The following is a 25,155-nucleotide window of genomic DNA, read 5'->3' on the forward strand; positions in this document are numbered from 1 at the left end:
GAGAAGTCTTTTTAGACACAGCTCCTGGAATCCCCCAGCATGGCCACTCTTTCAAGCTCTGAGAATGACTACTCGTCTCAAGGTTGGTCAAGAAAGTGAAATTAGCTAAGATGCTATTAACCTTATTAACAATTAAAAAAACAACAATTTAGAAGTAATCGAACCTCGGCAGGGGTGGGGTGAGAGCAAGAGGCTTTAAACCTTTTGGTTTTTTTTTGCAAATGGCATTCTGGTTGTTTAGCTTCACTTCCTAACTATCTCAAGTGAACAAGGCTGGGGAGCCTCTTTTCAGCCCAAGAGCACAATCAGGGTATATCTACAGTGTCGAAATAATGCAGTTGGACACCACTTAACCGTTCTGGCTCCCTTTACAGCTCTGGGATTTGAGGCATGAGCATTCTTTGGAAGCAGAGAAAGCTAAAGTAAAACTACAGCTTCCCAAGATTCCATGGAATGGAAGCTACAGCACTTAAATCTGGTGTCAAACTGCAGTATTTCTACAGTGTGAGCGCTCCGGTAGTATTAGAGAATTTTCTTGGGGATTTTTATTCTAGCTGTGGGTAGGGCCAAAGGCAAAAGAGTGGGACTAAGACCACTCTTATTCAGCTTAAAATTATTTAATCCTAGTAGCAAAGCCTTGGGAGAGGTATTTCAACCTTTTTGAATTGGAAAAATCCAGTACAAACCCAGGAAACCACCAATGATGTTATTGTGCAGAACGGCAGCGTGCCCACCTGCTGTTGCTAGAGAGCTTAGTAGGACCCCAAGAGGTCTGGCTTCAGCCTCCAGGCCTGGACCCCCTCCATCCCTGGCTTTGAAGGATCTGATTACCTCTGTATTCAAGCTGGGTCCCATTTAAGAGTGAACTCACAGGTTAGGTCTTACAGGACACGTATCTTCAAGATATCTTAGTATCTAGTTACCTTGGTTTATTGACATCTGTTCATGCCATACGTTAAGCAGGGTGGGTTGAGGTTAATCCTTGCATGGCCCGTCAGAGCTTCGCAATACTCGGACTCTTGCCAAGCTTTATTTTGCCCCTTATTTTGCCATATTTGTCTCTCTTGGAAATCTTTCTACGTGTCGCTGTGTGTGTGTATTTTGTTTTAGATGATCCGTCTCTGTTTTTCTTTCAACAGCTCCGTGGGGACAGCAGGCAAACCACAGCTCATCCAGTGTAGGCACATTCTTTGAACTCTTCTCTTCTGCCTCTGAACTGTAGGTCTTTATGATGAAAAACACAATGCTGTCATTCCAGCGTTGGGAGTTATCTTCTAAAAGTTAATTAACTCTGTTACTTGGTCACGTGTTTAAAAACAGTCAATTTTCCTTATTTACTATAATAGTAAAAAAAGTGACTTCATGGTGTGATCATTATTACCCCTTTATGCATTTCCTTGTATGTGTGGGGAACCTGTTGTTGTAACTGTATCACCTTGATTTGACTTATAGCAACCTATGAATGAGAGACTTCATAGTCACACTGTTATCAACAGCCCTGCTTAGTTCATGTACACACAAGGCTGTGATTTCCTTGATTTGAAGCCGTGTCCACATGGAAGACGAAATGTGTTCTATCCCTTCCCACACTGACCTGTTTAGATGATGCATGGGACAAAAGGAGAGCAGAACACAATTTCAGTCCACACTCCAGGGTGATTCTCCAGAGTGCAATATTCCCGTCTGCCCCAAATCAGGCCAGAAACTCTAGGGATTCCCTGGGTGTGCACATTGCACGCTGGCGCACAGATGAGGGGGAGCATTAGTGGTCAGGGGGTCAGGAGGAGGTTGTCCTGGGTCTGGCGAGCCACTGACCTGGGAGGAGAGTGTTGTGTCAAAGTGCTGCTGCCAGTATCGCCCATTTGCATGCTGGTTGTTGTGACAGCTCGCCCTTCCCCACAGATCTGGAAGCCCCATTGTTAAAGTGGGGTTTTCTGTCGAGTGGAAACACAGCCTGGCCTATCCCTATGTAGTATCAGTCTTCCTCTTTTCCTACTGCCTTCTCCTTGTCAAGCAATGAGGATTTTCAGACCTGGCCAGGGCGCTTCTCCATCACCATGGAAATGTTTCTCCCTCTTAGCGTGCCTGAATCGTTCCAGGGGGAGTGAGTTTTCGTCTATAGAAAATCGTTCCTGGCTTTCAAAACACAGATCTTCCTAAACCTTTTAAGGACGTTCCTGGCTCTTTTCAGCACACGTTTGAGAGTCTGAAAATCCTCATTGTTGCCTTTTCTAGTTTATTCATGTTATGTCCAAAAGTAAGACAGTCTTGGTTTAGTCATCTTGGCTTCTAGGTAGAGTTCATGGTTGATTTGCTCTATTTATTTACCTTTGAGCCATCTATGGTATCTCTGAAGAACTCTCTCCAGCACCACATTTCAAATGAGTTGATTCTCTTCCTACCGTTTCTTTACTGTCCAGTTACACAATCATACAAAGAAGTCAGACATCGTGTGGCGTGGAGAGTTCTGAATTTTGTATTCAATTATATATCTTTACACTTAGGATTTGCTTGCACCTCAGAGAATAGGGCCCACTGCAATGGATATAAATTACAGGAAAAGGATTTCTCCCTCAACATTAGGAGAATGTCTTAATAGTAAGAGCTGTTTGACCGTGGAGTGTGGTGGCAATCTCTTCTTTGGAGGTTTTTAAGCAGAGGCTTAAAAAGTATGGCTTAGAGGAATGGAACTGCCACAACATTTGCTTGTCTTGATGCATAACCTTTAGTCAGAACAAGAGCGGCTATTGTTAGAACAGAATATGGAGAGAAACAGAATTGTTCCCACTTAGGCAAGCTGCATCCTTATCCCTGTTTATTCAAATCTGTATGCAGAAAATTTGTCCGCACAGAGCTTAGCATCAGAGGAAGGGGTGGTGATGATCGGGGGGGGAGAGAGGACTATTAACAACTTCAGATACACAGATGAATTATTATTAGCATGAAACCACAAGAATCTGTAACAATTATTGAAGAAGCTCAAGGAGGAAACTGCCATGGTGGCTTAATGCTGAACATTAAGAAAGCGAAATATGACCATGGAAGATCTACAGGAATTCATCCTAGATAATGAGGGAAAATCGCAACTAGTGAAAGCGTTCCCAATCTTGGATGAAATATAGACCAGAAAGGAGACTGCAGTCAATGTCTCTTCCAACTCAGGATTCTATGATTCTATGAAAATCAGAAGACTAGGAATGTGAAGGGCAGCTATGAAAAAAACTGAACAAGATCCTAAAGTGCAAAAATCTAACTCTGAACAGTAAACTGAGGTTAGGCCAAGCCGTGTGTTTCCCATCACAATGTTGTAAATGTGAGGCTGGGACAGTGAAGAGGCTGTTACAAGGAAAATAAATCATTGAGATGTGGTGCTGGAGAAGAGTGCTGAAGATACTGTGGATACCATGAAGACAAGCAAATGAGTCCTAGAACAGATCAAGCCTACAATTCTCCCTGGAAGCTAGGATGATATAATTGAGACTGTCATACTTTGGCCACACATGGAAGGCCATCATTATTAGAAAAGAAAATGACTCTAGGAAAACACCGATGGCAGAAGACGAGAAAGAGAGACAAAAACTACATGCCAGATGGATACATGGTCAGGGTCGTCATGGTCCTGAGCCTATTTGACCAGAACAGGGCCAGTTCGGACAGGGAAAACTTGGACATGTCTCATCCCAGGTAAACTATGGTGGAAGTTGACTTGAGGGCAGGTTAACAACAATAATAACAAAATTATGTGATTGAAAAATGTCACATTCCTGTCCACTTTAGCTCATTCACCCCAACGTATTGCAAAGTTTATATGTTCCATTTCTTGTTTAACAATGTCTAGCTGCCTTTGAATCATCTTCTGACATTCACATGTTCCCTGTGATAGGGGTGTTTGTGCAGCTCTCTACTTTCCTTTCCCCTTTGAAACAACATCAATAGCTGACTGTCTTTTCAGCTTGAGTCCAGGTAGCCACAACCACTACTTTCCCTATTGTCCTCTGCTCCCTCTCGCCTCTTGACATGGGAGCCCTACCGTACCCAGTACTATGTCAGCAATAGCGACGCACACCACCAGGAGCTCCTCCCTGCCTCACAGGACCACAAACCCCACCACCACCTGATGGCCAGTTACCTCGGTGGTTGTTGGTGGTGGGGAATTAGCATAAGGGCAATGGCCTCCAACCTCTGAACAGTAGTTGTCAAATGCCTCTCTAAATAACCATTAAACCATTGCCTCCTAAAACATGATTATCTATCTATGTAAGCAAACGTAACCTTTGTCCCCCTTCCCACTGCTTATATTACATTCTGGAATTGTAACATTGGTTATGCTATTTTATTTTAACAAGTCACCTTGTTAAAATTACAACTATCATTGCCTGTAACAATTTCTTTGAAACCTTCTGATCAAACCACCCATTGCTTTATTGTATCTATTCCTGCATTGGACAGGGGGGTTGGCTGGATAGCCCTTGTGGTCCTCTTCCAACTTTCTGATTCTTCAAATATGAAACTAAGGGCCAATAGACAGACCCACACAACTGACTTCTTTTTGGGTCCTTTGGCGGTTAGTTGCTTGTTTAACTGATACAACACATCTTAAGAGGGCCAGAAAGCTGCACCAAGCTGTGTTCCCTTCCTTAGACTGGTGCATGGCCTTGCACAGCTTCCCGGCCCTCTTAGACGCATGCCGCATTTTAACCAGTACACCTACCAAAACTGACCCACACAGCCAGCTTTATTTCTGGCCTGTGTGTTCAGGCCCCTATTTGTCGAATTACTTACAAAATGTGGGCACAAAATTCCCCAATCTTAGCTTTGGCGGGCCGGAAGAATAACGAAGAAAACAGATTGTTTCCCTTCCTCAAGTCTGACATAAACGTCTACGGGTTTTTTTAAATCTAAGTTTGTGATTAAATCTATCCCTTTGACCTCTTTGCCTTTCCATCAAAAATTCAGCTTCCAATCCCTTACGATTCAAAATGACACAAAATAAAAACTAATCGGGAGTTTGACCTTTTCAAGTGTGTTTAGCCCAACTGAGAAGGAAAGATATTTTCCCTCTTAGTATATTGGTGAAATGTGTTTGTGGCCCTGTTCTAGAAAAGTTCCTGATGTGTCACCAGCATTTGTGGCTGGCATCGTCAGAGAATCCTGGCATGGAAGAGAGTGGGGTATATATATATATACTGTGTGACCCCACTCTCTTCCATGCCAGCATTCTATGAAGATGCCAGCCACTGCTGCTGGCAAAATATCAGGAATAAACTCTTCTAGAACATGGCCACAGAGCCCCCTAAAAACCCACAAAAAACTTAGTGGATAGTATTAGATAAAATCAGCCAAAAGAGTGAAAGAGTACCTCCATGTTAAGAGGCTGTGTACTTCAGAATGTTAGGTGCTAGGAAAAGAAGAACAAATAGGACAGAATCTTTGTGTCTTTCTTTGGTGTTCTCAGACATCTAGGTGATCACTATTGAAAATAGATTGCTAGATGAGATATTGGTCTGATTCATCAGCAATGGCTTGCATTGCCACCACATCTGCTATTTTGATTTTTCTACAGTGTTTCTGATGAAGCTATGTTCCAGGGAATTGTGTAGAACAAACCAAGAATAGTTTCTCCAGGAACTGGTCAATCTGCATGCAGGCTTAATCCACAACTTGTTGGTTCAGGGCCCAAACAGACAAGCCAAAATAAAGCTGCTTTGGTTCACTTTGGAGGTATCCTGTTTAAATGATGCATGCATCCTAAGAGGCCGGAAGCCTTGCCAAAGTCACACTCCAGTCCTAAGGGCTGGAGCAGAGCTTTAATAGGATTGATAGGATTTATTTATATGCCACTCAATCACTGGGAATCCGGGTGGCTTACAACAGAGGGGATAATAGATGGTTCCCTGCCCTCAGGCTTACAATCTAAAAAGACATGACACAAAAGGAGAAGGGAATGGTGAGGTGGGGAGGGGATCAGGTCCAACATTCTTCTCTCCCTCTGAGGCCTGGACCAAGGCAGATGGACTGGAGGGAGGGCTCTTTTTCTTAATTGAGGCCGGGCCCGATGGCGTTGGGCCTGTCCTTTCACTCCCTCCCAGGCCAAAAGATGACAGTTGAAGGGGAGAGGGGAGGGCTCTTCCTCTTCAGGCCCGATGGTGTTGGGCCTGTCCTTTCACTCCCTCCCAGGCCAGAAGATGACAGTTGAAGGAGGGAGGGGAGGGCTCTTCCTCTTCAGGCCCGATGGCACTGGGCCTGTCTTTTCACTCCCTCCCAGGTCAGAAGATGGCAGTTGGAAGGAGGGAGGGGAGGGCTCTGCTTTGGTGCAGCTTCTGTGTCATTTAAACAGCATACCTCCAAAGCGAATTGAAGCAGCTTTATTTTGGCCAGGCTGTTTGGGCCCTGAGTGAGCAATGGGTGAGGGGCACTGTTCCTCCAGCTGCTAACTGAATCCCAAACTCAGCTTGCTCCTCCTGTGCCAATAAATACATTTCCTTGATGTTATACTCTAAGAAAAGACACTTGCTAACTCTACTTTGTTACGTCTCGGCATTTTAAAGGTCCTATGCTAGACAAAATTACAATTTGTTTCAATGATCTTGGAAGCATAATTTTTTTTATGTGTCAATTTTTTAGCTATCTAGCAATGCCTACCTGCCAATCATAATTACCCTCACAGAGGAAAGAGGAAACTTCTACCACCCGGATACCATGCTGAACTATTTGGATAACATTTCTCATGCCTTACCCAATGAATCTCTTACAGCAGATACTGCCTTCAACCTTACCGAGGTAAATTTGCACAATTATGTAACCTTGACCTAGGGGAATTTTTAATTAGCTCAATTAATTAGCCAGGGATACATCCCAATTTATATGAAGGTGTTCAGGGACATTAAATTGACAGAGGCCAATTCTCTTCAAATGAATGTATCTTTATTGAAAACACACACACTAAGAGAAGCATTCACTCTCGCATGCTCACAAGAACTGAAGAATAAAGGAGTTAGCATTGGAATAGACAAGAGGCTTTTCTAATGATGATATTTACCAGAGATGCAGTCGCTCCGGATCATCCAATGAAGCATTGGACTTGGTCGTGTGGTGGGACGGGGACTGGCAATGAGTCAGAGCTAAGTCAAAATTCAGAGTGATGTTGACCAGCACACAGAACAAAGGAATTTGGGTCCTTATATAGGCCAAAAACAGCCTTAGGCAAAGGTTGTTTACTACACTTCAAAGATGCCAAATTTGCATGGTAAAAATCACTTGATACAGACAGAATCTGGAGGTGGCAATGGTCTTTTCTGACTAGGATGCAAAACATCCTGGGCCATAAATTACCTAGCCTTCCTGCCGTTGTGAAGGTGTGAATCTTTTCCTGATTGTGACTCATAAACTAGCACATTGATCTCTGTTTCAAAGCCCTGTATACATGATCTGCCCACTTTTGGGTCCATGGTGGCTCACACTACAGTTCCATCTAGGTCCATGGAGGAAAAGCATGCACACCCAAAATTAAGGAAGACGGTCGGTACTCATAACAGCACCATCTATTAAGCAGCTTTCTGAAGCAATTAATTAATTCGCTGGGGTAAATTTCCCTCATCTGCTAGTCAGGCTACAAGAGAAATTTTCTTCATCATATGAGGCTGTTTGTAGAGCTGTAGTGGAAAAGAGACAGAGGCTACATCCACAAAGCAGAAATAATCTGGTTTGGCACCACTTTAACTGGCAAGGCTCAGTGCTATGAAATTCTGGGAATTGAAGATGACAATTCCTGGAATTCCATAGCATTAAGCCTTGCCAGTTAAAATGCTGCCAAACCAGATTATTTCTGCATTGTGGATGCAGCCCAGGTCTCAGGATGTTGGAAAGTGATGATTTTATTATTAAAGATTAATTTATTATTGAAAATAGCCCAATGGCCTTCCTCAGGGAATTAAGTTTTTAAAATCAACCTGCAGGGATTCTAACTGATCAGTTGCCAGGCATAAGCTTTGGAGACACTCTTTTTAGAATATAGGTTGATGTAATCCCCTGAAGAAAGTCATACAGTGTTTACGAAGCTAAACATTTGTTGCGTTATTTTCAATAATAAAATAATCTCCTCTTTTCAACACCCTGTAATTTTTTTATTATATATTTATTAAATTTTATTCCATTATATAAAGAATATACTACATCAAACAGAGCAAAAATTAAAATTAGATAAAATAAAGATAAAAATAAGAGTATTAAAGAATTCTATCTTGCGTTATTACATATGTACAGTTGCATAGTAATTCAGATCTGACAATCCATAGTTACTTTTATCCTTCATAAGTAATTATGTTTGACAAATTAAAGTTCTGCTTCTCTGATTATATCATACTTTGAATATATTATTCTCCCTACTCTGTTACCACATTTTTTTAAACCTTTTCCCATTTGTTCTCAAATCCTTGGTTTGTTTTCCTTGCAATATACATTGTCAATCTATCCATTGTTAACAAATCATATACTCTTAGCTTCCATTCTTCTATTGAGGGTATTACCTTTGATTTCCAATTTTTCACATAGGCCATTCGTGCCACAGAAATCATATATGAGATTACACTAATCTGGTTATGAGTCAATTTAGCTTGTATCACCTCCACAATGTTTAGTAGAAACAATTCTGGTAGAAATGGAATATTTGTTTTTAAGATTTCTTGCATTATTTTATGTATGTTTAGCCAATATTTTTTGACCTTTGCACACTGCCACCATACATGATACATGGTTCCAATTTTGTCCTTGCATTTCCAGCAATTAGAACACCCTGTAATTTTGACCCTGAACAGACTGGCTCTAAAAGCTGCCTTCCGGGTGGCATGGGGGCATGGCGTTTACTGTATAGACTCATGTATAAGTCTAGAAACCCAAAAACAGAATCGACTTATCCACGGGTCAATGTAAATTCTGTATTTTAACTCTTATTAAGAAAAGGGAGCATCCCTTGGTAAAAGGCAAGAGTATAATCTCTCCTGGAAGCACTGATCCCCTCTACTCTCTCATCCATCCAACCTTTAGTGTGAGCACAAACAATTATGCCTGATGAAAATTTCCAAGTTCTTCGACATTATTTTCCTTTGATTTAGATCCTTTATAACATGCCCCTAAGTTTTATACTCAACTTATCCATGGGTCATATCAAAATCTACGGCACCTTACAGACGGGCCTAAGAAGTGCCGTCGTTGCGCCAGGAATACGCACGAGGGGCGGTGCTTCCGGACACGCCTTGCCCCTCGTGTGTATTCCGTACGGCAAGATGGCGGCGGCCTATACAGACAGGCGCCGCCATCTTGACGTAACGGATGCGCAGCGTCCAGACTTCTAAACCCGGAAGAGCCGTCGCGAGTGCACACTTTCGCACTTGCGGCGGCTCTTCCGGGTTGCCGGAAGGAGTGCGATTTCTGCACTCCTTTTTTGCAGCGCGGGGGAGTCGCGCGGTTTGGCTGCAGCAGCTCCCCCGCGCTGCAACCAGCAGCGGCCCAAGACCGCCCCTTTTGGGCGGTCTGTAATGGGCCTATAATTTTAGCCCCCAAACCTGCCCTTGACTTATACATGAGGTCGACTTATAGTTGAGTATATACAGTAGTTGCTGCGTGCTCCCAAGATGTCTTGAAGCCACCTAACTGTTTAGATGTGGGCAGCTTCAAGATGCTCTGGTGGCACAGCTTTTTATATGCTGCCTGCCGCTGGAGTGGCTTGCAGCCAGCCTCAAACTGCTATGCTGTGGGAAAAGCTGGCTTATTGCCGGCTGAAAAAGGAGCAGATCTTTGCCACTCCTTTTTTGGCCGGCTTCAAGGCAGTTTGGGGCCATGGCATGTGCTTGCTGCAATCCCAATGCAGCTTTGGCAGGGGCGACTTGAAGCTGCCCCTTCAGGGCAGTCTATTTTGCCCCTTTGTCAGTTTTTCCACATCACAACTATTGGATGTTATCAATCCTTTTTGCTTTTTGTTTGTAGAACCGGCCTTGAGAGTCAGCATTTTTAGATTATTATTGTAGGAATGAAATTAAAATGTTATCTAATATCATGACAATGTTTAAAATTACAGGCAGCAATCTTTCATGTTGGCCATGTAATGGCTTTGTAGTGAGCCTAGTGCAGAGGTTTTGGGGGCAGGGAAACTCTTAATGTCTGAGGAGGGAGATGGTTTCTATCAGAAGTTAGAAATTTATGTTTTGAGGCAACAGCTCCCAGAACCCCCTGGCTATGCTTTTGGGGGGAAATTCAGAAAATTCAGGGATCTGCAGTCAAAACATGTTACCACTCAAGCCTCTGGTTTCCATCTAATCCAACTAGAGTTGCCAGAGTAAAAATTGGAGAGGGCTTCTGTACTTTTAATAGCCATATAGAAAAAAGGATTTCCGCTGGTATTCTTCTTTCTTGGTAGCATGACAAGCAATACTTGTTGAGATTCCTTCTTTTACATAACGATTGAAGGTATAGGAGTCCTCTACAGTTTTCAGGCCAACAACTCTAAATCCAAGAGAGTTGTGAGAATGGCTGCAGCCTGAAATGAAATGGCTTTGCAGACTAAGGCTACCCCCCCCCCCCCCAAAAGAGGAGAAGTAACTTCTGCTCTTCTAAATGAGGCTCTGCTCACATGGGCTTGTAGGTTAGGCCCGACAAAAATACTTTGCTGTCTGAGGTGAAGAACAAGATAGTGTCCTCTCTTATTCCATGTACAAGATCTGACTGGATTGGTAGTCAAAGCTTTCTTTCATACTTGTGATGGAAAAACATCCTCCACTGTATCTGAAGGCAGCAGGGTAGGTTAGGAGTTGCAGGCCAGGCTGTATGGCACAGGTTAGTCTTCTAAAAGCTTGCTACCACCTCATAACAACTGCCACCTGAGACAACCACTTTATTCTGGATAATGGTTGTGTCAGCTATTATTTTAGGTCAGATTGGATGGTGACCTAAATTTCATTTCAGCAACCTTCACAGGCCATTGAACAGTTGGTTAGTGTCAGATTTCTGCTGACCTCTGTGGATTTTCCAGTACTGGCCACATTATCTGTCTGAGCTGGATGGCTCCCAGACACTGCTCTGCCTCTTTTCTTTGTGTATTGCAGTTGATGTTGCCTGTAGGATTTGAGCTAGTCGGGGTCAAGAAGTCACTTTCTGCTAATAAAACTTTGGCACTGATTGCAGCAGAAGGTGGATTGTTATTGCCATCTGAAACTGTGGCTGAGACAATAATCAGCTGTAGCTTTTAGAGCAATTGCAATATTAAATGAGTAAATGCAGCTGAGTTGTAGACTGTTTGCTCACAGAAAAATAAAATAAGTAGAATATTATTTCCCCCTTTTCAGTTCTATTCCCAATTTACCTGAATTTCATGCTCTAAGGTGGTTGCGATAAGGCCAAGATAATTTACAAAAAAGTAAATTGATATGGGATGGAGGATCAGAAATAGTATACATCCTAACCAGATCACAGATTGAATAAAACTCTGGGATTCCCCCTCGTCTACTAGCTTCATCTGCTTTCCCAACTGGGAACCTCAGACAGGAGGAGGTAAATGGAAATGTCTGGCTTGCTGAACTCTCCCCTTGACTCACCCATACAAGGAAGGTTTGGGGAGAATGAAGTCCATTTACATAGGATGAAAAGGAGCTGGTTAACCCTGAGATTCATTGTTTAGTGTATCAAACAATAGTTTGACACCTCTTTAAATATAATGGGTACATCCTATGGACTTGTGGGATTTGTATTTTAGTGAAGGACTTAGAATTCTCGACTAGAGATCTCCATACATACATGTTTTATTTGGTCAATGACCAGCAAGATTTTAAAAAATACAAAGCATGATACATAAATGCAGCAATGAACTTCAAGTGATGCACAATAAAATAAAATAGAGTAATATAAAACACACTCTCCTGTGATTTTATAAATTCCATGATACATGAAAATAAAATATGCTAACATTCTTTGTACAAATAGCAAAGAAGCAGCGGCAGTGTTTTAGGGATGCCAACTTTACTATGTCCCATTCTGAATTGTCATCTCCGCATCCTTTCTGCTTTTGCGAAGATGTCTAGGGGCAACATGATGACTGATGGGCAGCATGGTATAGACAGACATATTTTATTTGGTCAATGACTAGCAAAATTTTAAAAGATTTCGAGGCCCTGTACATAAGTACAAGAATGGATTTCAAAGTGATTCAGTACAACAGAGTACTGTAAAGTAAAATAAATTAAAATGGAGGTCAGGGTTTTTGTGTCCCCAGGCAATTTTTCTTTAAGACTTTAAAATTAAAGTGATAATAGTAAAATAGGAATATATTTAAGATAGGGAGATATTTTTTATCTGAATTTTTCTTATTTTCATTGCAGCAACACAAAATGTAGCAACTCTACCCATAATATAAGGGTTTAAGTCCTGAAGTAGACTAGAGATCTCAAATTCTGTAGTTCAGAATAGTGGGCTAGAGGTCTCTAGCAGAGAATGTGAGTACCACACTCAACTATAAATCCCTGCATTCTATAAAGTGGAGCCTTGGCAATTCAAGTGATAAGAAAGTGTGATAACTGTATAGAGCTACACTCATCAGCTCTCATAGTACCAGCTGAATTTTATTCGCTTTGCTCCACCTTCACTTTTCCTACAGGGGAATGAATTTAAGGACTATCCAGTGGAGGGTGATGATCCAATTAATCCCCTAATAGTGGTTCACCGTTACTGGTATATATGGTATCTTACACTACAAAGATTTTAAAATACCTTTAAAACTAAACACATGAGTTATCTTGACTGTTGAACAATAAATACCTATCTATGTATATACATAGTGAATTATTACAGATTTTTGTAATAACAGATAACAGACTAAAATGTTATCCTCTCACAACACTGGACTTTTAAAATATTGTGGTGTATGTAAGAACCAGATCCTTAATGAAAAGCAATTAGCATCTGGAAATATTGCACTGGGCAATAAAAGATGCACTGCTTACAGAGGCTTTCATAGAAAAATGTCTTTATGAGTTCAATGTAATTTGCTTCCAGGAAACAGGGAATTAGGACTAGTTTTAGAACTGTTGATAAATTGGGGGAACCTACTGTATACTGAGACAGATTGTAGCTCAGTAATCTGCACAACCTTCTCCAACTTGATGCCTTCTAAATGAATGGAAGCCACCATCTCCATATCACAGTGATGAAGGCTGCACTTCCACAAGATTAAAGATATTATAAGAAGCACACGGAAGGCCACCAAGTTGAGGAAGGCTGGTTTAGACTGACTAAGAGAGAGGGTTTCAGCTAGGAGTCTTTCCCAGACCTACCTGGAGTGGAAGCTGGGAGCTTCTGAATGCAAAACCTATGTTCAGTCACAGGTGTTTATCACAATGGGGCTAATTATGGCATTAAAGAGAGATCAAAGCATCCCACAAATAAAGCGAAAATGGTGAGTAATTGCGTGAATGATTACCACACACAATTTCACAAATAAAGTGATATTGGAAATGCATTGTTGCTGAAATCCTGAAAGTAAAAAGATGTGTGTTAATGCTTCTTACATACGTACATACTTGAGAGTATGTATTTTCCCTATAAGAAGATTAACCATCCATTATGAAGCCAAGCCCTCCCTCCAGTCCATCTGCCGTGGTCCGGCCTTGGAGGTAGAGAGGAACTGCTGGACCTCTTACCCTTTCCCTCCACCACTCCCTTCTCCTTCTGTGTCATGTCTTTTTAGATTGTAAGCCCGAGGGCAGGGATCCGTCTAACTAAAAAGATTGCATGTACAGCGCTGTGTAAATTTACAGCGCTTCATAAATAAAGGTTAATAATAATAATAATTCTTTTGTGACCACTTTAATGGCGGATTTTGTGCAATGTTGTGTGAAATCGGTTTGCGTAATTATGTGATTTTCCTGGGATATTAACAGAATAAACTCCTGATCTCCTTTGTGTGATAAACTACACATAGTTACACTAAGAGTCTGGGAAAGTTACCATGCTGGTTATAGTCCTAAGGTAACATTTCCTGACTCTGGTTGTACCCTTCCCCTGCTAGTAGTGGAAGTATATAAAATCCTTAGATTAAACTGTGGTGGGCTGTTGTGGAGATAGTTTTCTTGTCCATTGGAACAATCACTGTAGAGCTATCTTCAGTAAGAAAAGGTAATCTGTTTTGGACAGAATGGGAGTTTTATCACCCTCTTAGCCTCAACAAATATCCCATTGCTTTAAAATGTTACATTCTAATATCAGGCAAGAATGGCTGTGAGATGTATTGATACCAATTAACAGGATACACACACACACACACACACACACACACACACACACACACACACAGTGGAGCCCCGCCTTTATGGCCTGAGCATGTGGAAAAAATATAATCTGGGTATTGTTTATTTGCAGGTTTTCTTTCAGACTGTGGAAGGTGTGCTTTCCCTACCTGGTTGGATTGATGCATCACAGGTAATGCCTGAGAATTTTGGTATATACAGTATGTATGCAGACACATGGCACTAGCTATCCTTTTTTCACACCAGAAAAATTTATTTCAACATGTCAATTTTAATGAAGATATGATGGAAGGGAAAAGGTTATTTCATCCTTTCCCACCATAATTTCTTACATCCAAATTGCTTCTCCCTAGCTACTTTTTCCTGTCCCTTGGGTTCCAAATGTGCATTGAATTAGTTTATTTTTGCACATTGATCCTGCCTGTGAAGTTTGATCAGTGAGGGCTCATTTTCTCCCTCCTCCTGACCTCTCTCGCACTCCCCCCTTCCCCACAAAACACTTTTCATTGAGGCAGTTGTTTCATTTGTCTAGGAATCAACTGAGAGATCAAGGGATATGTGCATAGATTAAGTGATGAATGTGTAGGCATAGGCAATTATTAAGAACGTAAAAGAATATTCACAGATTCTTCTATCCTCAAGTCATTGAGACATCCTCTTGAGAAAATGATCAACTGCTACAAGATTTTTCATATTGTGGAACATTTTGCAAAACTAAAAAAAAGTGAAAATGAAACAAGTAAAGATTTACATCTCTCATGTGGGATTGACCACATACTCAGTAGCTGATGTGTTCTCTGATAGAAACCTTTTGCAGCATGGGGAGGTGCCTAAACACTTCTCAGTGGGAGGGGAGGCATTTTGCAAACTACGGGGCTGTACAGACCGTGCAAAGGGGCAGGTCTGTGCTGTCCCTTTTCGTGCTGGATTGGGACCAGGGCAGGCTGATCGGCAGCCCTGTGGCCCCAATCTGGTGTTTTTCTGGGCCACGGAGAAGCGGCAAAATTCTGCTTTTCTGGGCCATGGAGAAGCGGAATTTCTATGGCCCAGAAAAACAACGGATTGTTGGTGCAGCTGCATCGTTGGCACAGCTGTTTGCTTGCCACACCAACGATGCGCATGGCCAAAAGGAGCTCTGAAATGGAGCTCCTTTTTGTGCTGCTGGTAAGGCACGATAAGTGCCCTCCAGCGGCGCAGTGACGTGTCCTGTGCGATGTGCCATTTGAATGTGTTGCACAGGACACGTCATGGATGCCACACAATCACAGCGGCCCCCACACGCACTAGGGTTTGGGAGCGTGTAGTTACTGTGTGCTTCTGAACTCTAGTATCAGCAGCGGCACACCGCTTTTGGGCCGTCTGTCTCGGCCCAAAGAAAGCAGCTAATCTCATCTCTGTTGCACTTTAGTGCCACCTCTGTAGCTGGCCAGAAGAAGATACTGCAGCTACCAACCTGGCATGAATCAAGTGATGCACTTAACCAATAAGCCTTTTCAGCTTCTATAGAACTGCTGACTCTACTTGGATGATCTGCTTATAGACTACTTATACCAATCGAGTGTTTCACATGAGGGACGGGACATCATTGTCCTGCCCTTGTCCTGCCCTTACCGCCCGATCATGGGAAGGACTTTCACACATGACCCATAATTGACCTGTCTGGGAAGTACGAGTGAAAGTGTTAGCGCAAATTATTTTCACATGTAAGTGTGCTGAACCTGTCATTCAGCCACCCGGGAAGCGCTATGAAAGTGGTTGCGCTAAACACTTTCACATGAAAGCACATTCAGCCATTAGTGAAATGTCATTCTCCTGTCATTTGCTGTCATTTTGTGTTAACAGAAGAACCCATGAATACCATTACATTTCACTGATGGCTGAATGACAGGTTCAGCATGCTTTCATGTGAAAGTGTTTGATGCGACCACTTTCACTTGGGTCACGGATGGGATAAGGATGGGGGAAGGGTCCCGTCCCTAGCCCGTCTCCATGTGATAATCTCCTATATGCCTGCCTGTTGAGCCATTTTAGTCCCTTTCCTAACCCCCAGGCTCACCACTGTGATTCTTTTGGCTTCCAGAAAGCACCCATTGCTGGAAGTTTAGTGGAAACAATTGACAGTGTGATATTTCATGTGGCCCAAAGTCTGGGAGGAAGCCCATCTATCGTAACCGTTGAAGGCACATCATCTGTAGCAGGTGAGCTTTATCTGGCCCAAAATGTAGGACATTTAAGAAAAATGGAGGACCTTAAATGTCCTACATTTTGGTCTGAGTTTTGTCTTGCAGTTGTCCTACAGTTTGGTCTAGAATTTATCCTACATTTTGTCCCTGGTTTTAGTGGACAATTATGGCAACCCTACTAAGCACACTGATTCATGATGCCTACCTGGGCTCCCAGTGACAAAGATGGATCTAAGAGTACTCCCAAGCTACACACCTGTGCCCTCAGTTCATCTCTGTCAATGAAAAGTCATTTATCTGATTCCCAGACCTGGGAACAACCAGTCCACAGAGGTCCCCATTCTTTTCAGGATTTTGTTCAGTTTATTGGTCCTTATCCAACCTCTTACAGAATCCAGGCACTGGTCTAGTACCTACACAGCTTCATCTGACTCAGATGACAAGGAGAAATGAGTGTTGTCAGCATACTTATAATAAGATTACACCAATAGGGAGACCTGCTTTATGATTCATGCAAGCACATGCACAGAAAGTACAATATTTGTAACCAATAGAAAGGTGCCAGTGGCACTGATCTTATTTCGTAGGGCTTTACACACACACACACACACAGCCCAGCTCTCAGCTGAACACTTCAGTTCCTCCCTGCAATCTCTGCTTCTCACCCAGGGACTCTGGAGGTAGTGTCAAAGGAGTCAACACATCTGTCCATTATGAGTGATACTGATTTTTCAGACCTTGTGTTTCTCACAAGACTGATGTCTACTCTCCCCCTGATCCATGGATAACAGCCTTTGCTGTCACCCTTTCCAGGCCAGCTCCACAAGGGTCAATCTGTTGTTGATAGCTGTCTCTTTCATATATCCCTCACCAACCAGAAGGGTTGCTCCTGGTGGTTGTGTAGCTATAATACAACCCCATTCCAGCCAGGAAACAGTACCTCTGTGGGAGTAGAGCCAGCAGAGGCCAAATCCCAAAGCCTTCCTCCTCAGTCTTTCTGACCCAATTGGAAACATTCTCCTGCCTGGTAAATTGATATGCTGCTTCTCATTTAGGTAAAGTATTTCAGACAGTGATTGCACTTGACAGCCAGATTCTTAGCAGCATGGTCCAGGCTATTCCAGTGCATTATGCTTAAAACACACCCACCAAGATAACCTTTATTTTGTGCTCTGAGAAAAATGGATTCTGTTATAGAGATCAGTAGTAGTAGTATTCAACCAATGATTTTTCAAAGTAGTCAATCATTTCATATACTACGTATTATCACAGTTATCCTACAAAGACCTTGTTGGTTTTTGCCTAATGCTTGTTTATTAATTATACAGATTACTCTTTGGTCAAGATACCTCCTGTCATCTTGAATGTCCCTTACTACCGCTTCCCATTGCAAGGACAGAATTATATTTCCATACCCAGTGAAGCTTTCCAGTACAAAGGTAAGGGAATACTTTCTGAACAGGGAGAGAATAGGGCTGTTATTCTTTGCCATCTGAGCATATAGAAATTGTCTTCTACTGAATTGAAACCACCACTACTCCTTCTTTTCCTCCTTAGTACTGTGTATCCCACTTTACTTCTCTGGGTCCCAGGTCAGCCCACATTTCTGGGACAGACCTGGTAAAATGTGAGCTAGACAATGCTATGGTTAGGTGGATTTGTAATTGATTGATGGGCTGAACTCAAAGAGAACTCACCAATGGTTCCTCTTAATCCTGAAGAAAAGTGACTAGTAGGAATGAAAATATCTGTCAAAATTCTTCTCATCCATGGAGAAGGGTAGGAAATATATTTACTGTTCTCCCTACAGGAGAAGTATGAGAAAATTAAAATGTTTCATCTCTCACATGGAGGAGGGGGGAATGTTCCATTTGAAATTTGATGTTCTGGGTGGCTCTATTGCCCCGGTACTAAGATGAGCAATAAAACATCAGGGCTTGCAATTGACTTTTGTTGTTGTATGCTTTCAAGCCATTTCTGATTTTTGATTACCCTAATGCAAAGCTATTACAGGGTTTTCTTGGCAGGTTTTTTTTTTTGGGGGGGCGGCTTTGCCATTGCCATCCTCTGAGACTGAGCGAGCGTGACTTACCCAAGGTCTCCTAGTGGGTTTCTGTGCTTTTTGGGGCTATCTTAAGGAGCATAATAAATAGTCAGACTAGTATATACATATTGACAATGAGATGCTGAAATTCTGTGTTGCTGTTTTTGCAAATTATTGGATTCAAATTTGTCAACCCTAAACCAGAAAACGTTACACAAAGGAGGGGGACGATGTCTTTTATGGGATGTTATAGTTTTTAAAAATATAGTAAAGACAAGCTGGGATCAGTTTTCTATTTCTGCTCCTTATGTGTTGCATTCCAACCAAAATGATCTGTTGAAGAAGCATTTGTGTAGCTCAGAAAACACACACACACACACACACACACACTGTGGTCCTCAGAGGCAGCTTCCTGAAGAGACTATAAATATTCATTTAGGTGCATTGTTCCTTAACTGTCAGAGATTGGAAACATTGCCTTTTTGGGGGCAGGGAATCGTCTAACTAAAAGATTGTATGTACAGCGCTGTGTAAATTTACAGCGCTTTATAAATAAAGGTTAATAATAATAATAATAATAATAATAATAATAATAGCTGGGGGGGATTATAGGAGCTGTTGTCCAAAACTTTTTCAACTACTGTACTAATTCTCTTTCTCTAACCTCACTTCTCTCCAATACATACCACAATCCCAACTTATTTGAATCAGCTAACACACATAGAAAATACAGTCCAGTGTGGTGTTTAGCATGTTGGACTTTGGGTGGAAAGATGTGGGTTCCCATCCTTGACACAACTTATGGCTTTATGGAAGTCAGTGTCAGAGTTTAAGGCCTACTTTACAAGATTAATCCAAGAAAGATGTGGGTTCCCGTGCTTTCTACTCTCTTTCTACTTCCCTCCACCTTTCCTAGCATTATTGGTTTTTCCAATGAGTCTTCCCTTCTCATGATGTGGTACTATTACTTCACTCAGTCTAAACACTACACTTCTATTGGTGTGAGCGTTGGACTGTGACTCTGGAGATCAGGGTTCCAATCCCCGTTTGGCCATGGAAACCCACTGGGTGCCTTTGGGCAGGTCACACTCTCTCAGCTTCAGAGGAGGACAATGGCAACCCGCCTCTGAAAAAACCTGCCAAGAAACTCCCTTGATAAGTTTGCCTTGGGGTCATTCTAAGTTGGAAATGACTCAAAGATACACAACCACCACCAATACCACCAAGAACAATGTTATGAGAAATGGCCATGATTTTTCCATGACTTTTGGTGCATATGCTTCCTTCTCCCATGGCCCTAAAATGGAACTGTAGAATTTGCCATAGGTGCAGAGCGAGAACATCATGTAAGTACAGGCTTTGAGATATCAAAACAGCTAGTTTTGGGAGCTGCTATCAGGAAACATTGGCGTGGTACAGGCTGCCCAAATGCAGCATACTCCCGTCAATACTAGGGTTAGGGACCGTGTGGCAATTGCACAGTCCCTAACCCTAGTACGGAGTGGCGGCATAACAATGGTGGCGTCTCATGTAAACCATTGTGTACACCATTGTGACATAAGCACCGTGCGATGTCTGCACGTTGCTGCACGTTGCTTATGTCACGAGTGTGCCATTGGCGCACTCGTGACATCCACCTTATTTCATAAGTGGAAACCTTTCCTAATAGCACATAGATTAAGTGTATGCACGAGTGTGTGTGTTGCTGATTAATTTTCTCCTTAATAAAAATGCAGTTTGTTGGAAGAATGTGTATAAATAAGGATAGATTCCTGCTAATAAATTTGAGCTAATTAAAATTTCTCCAAGGTCAAAGTCACGTAATAATAAAGGATAGTGTTAGCTTTTTAAGCTGCTGAATCACACTGTTGATTCATGTTCAGCCTGTGGTCTACCTCCCAGATCAATTTTGCATGTACTGTTATCAAGCCAGGTGTCATCTATCATATATCTGAGCCTTTCGTGTTTTCCTGCCTAGGTCTAATACTTTACATTTCTCCCTGTTTAAATTCATGTTGTTAGTTTTGGCCCAACTCTCTAATCTAGTTTCTCAAATTTCATCATCACCTTTACAACTTATGGCTAACTCTGTTATGTATTTCTTCCTAATTTTTTGGCTGCTAGGGCATACAAAGCTACTCTCCAAGTCACATATTTGTATTCCTATTGATATAGGAATGTGATAGCGGGCGATATACTTGCTAGAAGGTTGCAAATCAAAAGGCACCTTCCTATGGCAAGGACACCACTTTGTGTAAGACATTTGCATTGATTGCCCTGCCATTTCCATACATCTCTGGCCATTCTTCTGCCTGAAAAATCCACTCAAACTCCTGAGAAACTGCCCTAGGACACATTTTAACCTATAAATATGTCTCTTTTGGCATCTTCAATTCAGTCTTGGTTGAGTTCAGACAGCCACTCTGTCTGTTTCTCCCTTGACTCATTGGCACACGAAGGCCAACCCGGGTCCTAGGTTGTGTGCCAAGCCAGACTCATTCACTGTGTCCCCTGATCAGAGCTTTATGCTTGAACCTGGTACAGTTTTGTCCTGTGCTAAACCCTCTGAATTGCTATTAGCTACCATCTTTTGTATCTTAGTTCTTATGTGTGTATCTTCTATGAATGTTCCACAACTGTATAAATGAATACCCACATTTAAAAGAATCCTTATTAATTTATGTGTTACCCAGCATTGTTTCACAGTAGGTAATTTCATAATTGAATTTATTTATTTGTTTAGAACAAGGGTGGGGAATATTTGGTCTTTCAGATATTTTGGCGTGTAACGCCTGTGAATACCATACCATACAGCAGTAAGACATTATTCAAGTCATAATCCAAGACACTTGGATGTTGCTGTTCCTCATTTAGGATATTTGCATCTTGCTTTATGATAAAACACCACCCAAAGTGGCTTGAAATGTTATATAAAGAGTACAATTCTGCATGGACTTCAATGTTGGAAATTGGCCTATTTTAAACTTTAAAACTGTATTTTAGGATTGTTTTTAGATTGCTTTTAAAAGTTTTTAGAGAGCATTTTAATGTGTTTTTATAATGTTTTTCTCCTTGTACTATTTTAATTGGTTTTATTTGCCTATCATCTCAGGAGCCCTTGTGAGCTGGGAGGCAATATGGAAACACCTTAAGTTAACAAATAAGCAAAGGGATAGACAGTGAACAAAGAAACAGTGAACAAATTTCAAGAGCAGGGTGAAAAGTTGATACAGTAATATATATTTTTGAGAAATGTTTGTCATGATTTTATTAATGATTGTTGATGCTACTAGTAAACCATCTGGGAAGGGGTTTTAATTCAAATGTAGGATAATAATAATAAGTAGTAATCATAGCAGCAGCAGGTTTTGTTGTTAATAAAAACACATGATCTAAAACAACCATGAGTTTTGTGGCACCTTAGATGCCAACATGAAAGCTCATGCTGTAGGAAATTCCTTTGTATTTAAGGTGCCACCGGACTCTTGGTTGTTTTTGCTGCAACAGATTAAAATGGCTGTCCCTTTGGAAACCATTACACTTATTGATTTGTTCATGATCCACATTACTCTGTGTTCCATTGAGTCAAATAAATTAAATTTAAAGACTAAATAGGTGTAGTTAGTCTTTAAATTTAATTTATCCTGAGTTAGTTTTATTAGTAATGAGCTAAAATTTCACATTGCCTCATGTCCGGATATCATTTCTCCAAAATAGCTCAGAAGTGAGGGTGGTTGGGTAGGTCCTGGTTTCATTGGAGAAAGTGTTTGGAAACTCAATTCGAGTAGAAGTGGGAAATGACAAAAAAGGCAGATAAGGCTGTCAATTTACAACATGGTTGTAGAATTCAAAGATATAGCCATGTTAGTCTGTAGAATCAGTACGTAGAGAGATCTTGCAACACCTTTGAGACTAACTGAAAGAAAGAAATGGTCAGCATGAGCCAATTTACAACATGGTTTTTCACTCTTTACTACTGTCACATAAATAAACATTCCTTTCCCACTTTCTCTCTCTTATCCCACCTTCCAGCCTGGATAACCATTGTGGGACTTCTCTACCATACCATGCATCAATTCTTTAGTAACATCAGCCCTATGGATACAAAGTAAGTTTCTTTTATAAATAGGACAACTTGGTCTGGCTTATTGGGAATATCTTTGAAAGAGGGTTGTTGTTGTTGTTGTTGTTGTTGTTGTTGTGTTCCTTCAAGTAATTTCCAACTTCCTTCAACACTAAGGTGAATCTATCATGAGGTTTTCGTGGCAAGATTTGTTCAGAGGGGCTTTGTTTTTGTCTTTGCCTTCCTCTGGGTTGAGAGAGTGTGACTTGCCCAAGGTCACCCAGTGGGTTTCCATGGCTGAGCAGAGAGTATTATTGGATTTTATCTATTTTTATGAGATGGTTTGTAATGGTTTAAATAGTCTGTAAACCGCTTTGATCTATGGAAAAGTGGTATACAAATAAATAAAATTTTAATTTTTAAATTTTAATTTTTAATTTGAACCCTGGTCTCCAGAGTCCTAGCCTAGCGGTCAAACCACTACACCATTTTGACTGTCATTGGCAGCAAGTGCAGCCCCTTTAAGACCAATGTTATGTGTTGTCTATATGATATTGTGGTCAGTGATGTTGCTACAATGAGTCCTTGTTATCCGCTGGGGTTTGGTTCCAGGACCCCCCATGGATAACAAAATCCATGGTTGCTAAAGTTCCATTAAATATAATAGCACAACAAAATGGTGTCCCTTATATAAAATGGAAAATCAAGGTTTGCGATTTGGAATTGATCATTTTTTGAATATTTTCAATCCGTGGATAAAAATCCATGGATAAGGAGGGCCGACTGTACTATGTTTCCACTAGCTGTACCTTCCAAGCCATCTTCAATGGCAGCCCCATGTAGAATACAATGTGTGCTTACGTATCTTCATGGCAACTGTCAACTAATTGGTTAGTTACCAGTGCATAGACTTCTGTGGCTGTGTTATTGCTGTCCAGGAAAGGCCATAGCTTGTAGACCAAGCAAAGATGGCCCTAAGCACACTGATTCATGAAGTACACCTGGTCTCCCAGTGACAAAGATGGATCTAAGAGTACTCCCAATCTTAAGTACCTGCTCCCTCAGGTGGTCTTAACCCATCCAGGACAAGTCATTTATCCTGTTTCCAGACCTGGGAACCACTAGTCCATAGAGTTTCCATTTGTTCAGAGGGAGTTTGCCTTTGCCTTCCTCTGACGCTGAGAGAGTATGACATGCCCAAGGTTACCTAATGAGCTTCCATGGCCAAACAGGGATTCGAACCCTGGTCTCCAGAGTCCTTATCCCACATGCAAAGCGTTACACTATGAAGAGGTGCCTGCAACAAAATCAGAGCTTGGAAAAAGTTACTTCAGTGATTACAAAACAGATTCTGGGCATTGTACTCCAAAAAAGGAACTTTTCTAAGCTCTAAACAAAATGCTATGCGTCCTTGCATGGTATGAGGAGTGCCCAAGAGCCACTGAATGTATGAATTAGGTCAGCTGTCAGTAGGCTGACTCATGGCTTTAAAGTCCCCTGTTTTCAGGTGGATTGGCTACCTTGAACTAATTTTTAAAATTCAGTTGTATTTGTGTCCTTTCACTACTTCTATCCCTTCCCTCTCTCCTCTCTCAACACATGCATGTACTTGCCATTTGTTTTATCTGAGAGGATGTTACTCCATTCTCATTTTTTCCTAGGTTGTTTCCAAACTGTACAGTTTTCTGATTGTTCTGATTCTGATACTGGTTCTGAATTAATTACTCAATTTCTAAAGTTAAACATTAGCACATTTATTTTCAAATCTAATATTTCAAGCTCTGCTTAAAGTTCTTAGAAACCTCTGCTTGGAGGCCTAGCCAAAAGGACTGAGGTGCCATCCAGAATGTGAGAGATGGAATTGCTTTAAATTTACAAAAAGGTTAACACTGTCACTCAATTAAAGAAGCTATAAAGAACCTTGGTTCAAATATTGATCAGAACAGACACAGGAGTTAAGAAATCAGAAGAAAACTAGGATTCGGAAGGGCAGCTATGGATAAGATCATAAAGTGTAAAGTGGAGTTCTTTCATGCTTGATCTTTTAAGACCCTTCTTTTAGGACTTGGATGCTTGAATCCTATGTAAACTCATCTCTGGATGTGCTCCATTCTGTCAGTAGCCTTCTTAAACAGTCTCTTGGTGCTCCTTTCTCATTGTTATTCATTCATTTGCTTGAGACAGTTGTGCCTTAATGCAAAAGTGGTTGTTTAATACATGTCAGAGCTGTGCATTACCCATGGGTCCTTCTGTCTGAGCACACGCACATAGATAATAATGCTCAGCAGTAGTGTCAGCACCTATAACTGTACAACGTGCTAAAAATAATTCAGAGTCTCCAAGTTCTATATACAGAACTTTATTACAGAGCATTTACTACACTACATACAAACCAACAACTATCCAACCAACCATCCACTAACAACAACAACCCACACAGAACATAGGTCACACACAGGTGTCTACAACAGTCTTCTCACACCAGTCACTTGTCTCATATCTGCCATGCCATCCTGGGCATATCCAATAATAATAATAATAATAATAATAATAATAATAATAATAATAATAATAATA

The 25,155-nt window shown here is 41.4% G+C and overlaps 1 protein-coding gene across 1 annotated transcript in view; it reads left to right on the forward strand.

Annotated features, from left to right (window-relative positions):
- The window catches only part of ADGRD1 (adhesion G protein-coupled receptor D1), a 193,573-nt gene that overhangs the window by 21,573 nt on the left and 146,845 nt on the right, over window positions 1–25,155 (forward strand). The window contains 7 exon segments of the mRNA XM_042441368.1: window positions 1,259–1,308; window positions 3,964–3,990; window positions 6,625–6,780; window positions 14,401–14,460; window positions 16,369–16,486; window positions 17,800–17,910; window positions 22,548–22,623. Of these exon segments, the coding sequence (XP_042297302.1) occupies window positions 1,259–1,308; window positions 3,964–3,990; window positions 6,625–6,780; window positions 14,401–14,460; window positions 16,369–16,486; window positions 17,800–17,910; window positions 22,548–22,623 (598 nt within the window).

Source organism: Sceloporus undulatus, chromosome 10 (assembly GCF_019175285.1).
Source record: "Sceloporus undulatus isolate JIND9_A2432 ecotype Alabama chromosome 10, SceUnd_v1.1, whole genome shotgun sequence".
Lineage (NCBI taxonomy): Eukaryota > Metazoa > Chordata > Lepidosauria > Squamata > Phrynosomatidae > Sceloporus > Sceloporus undulatus.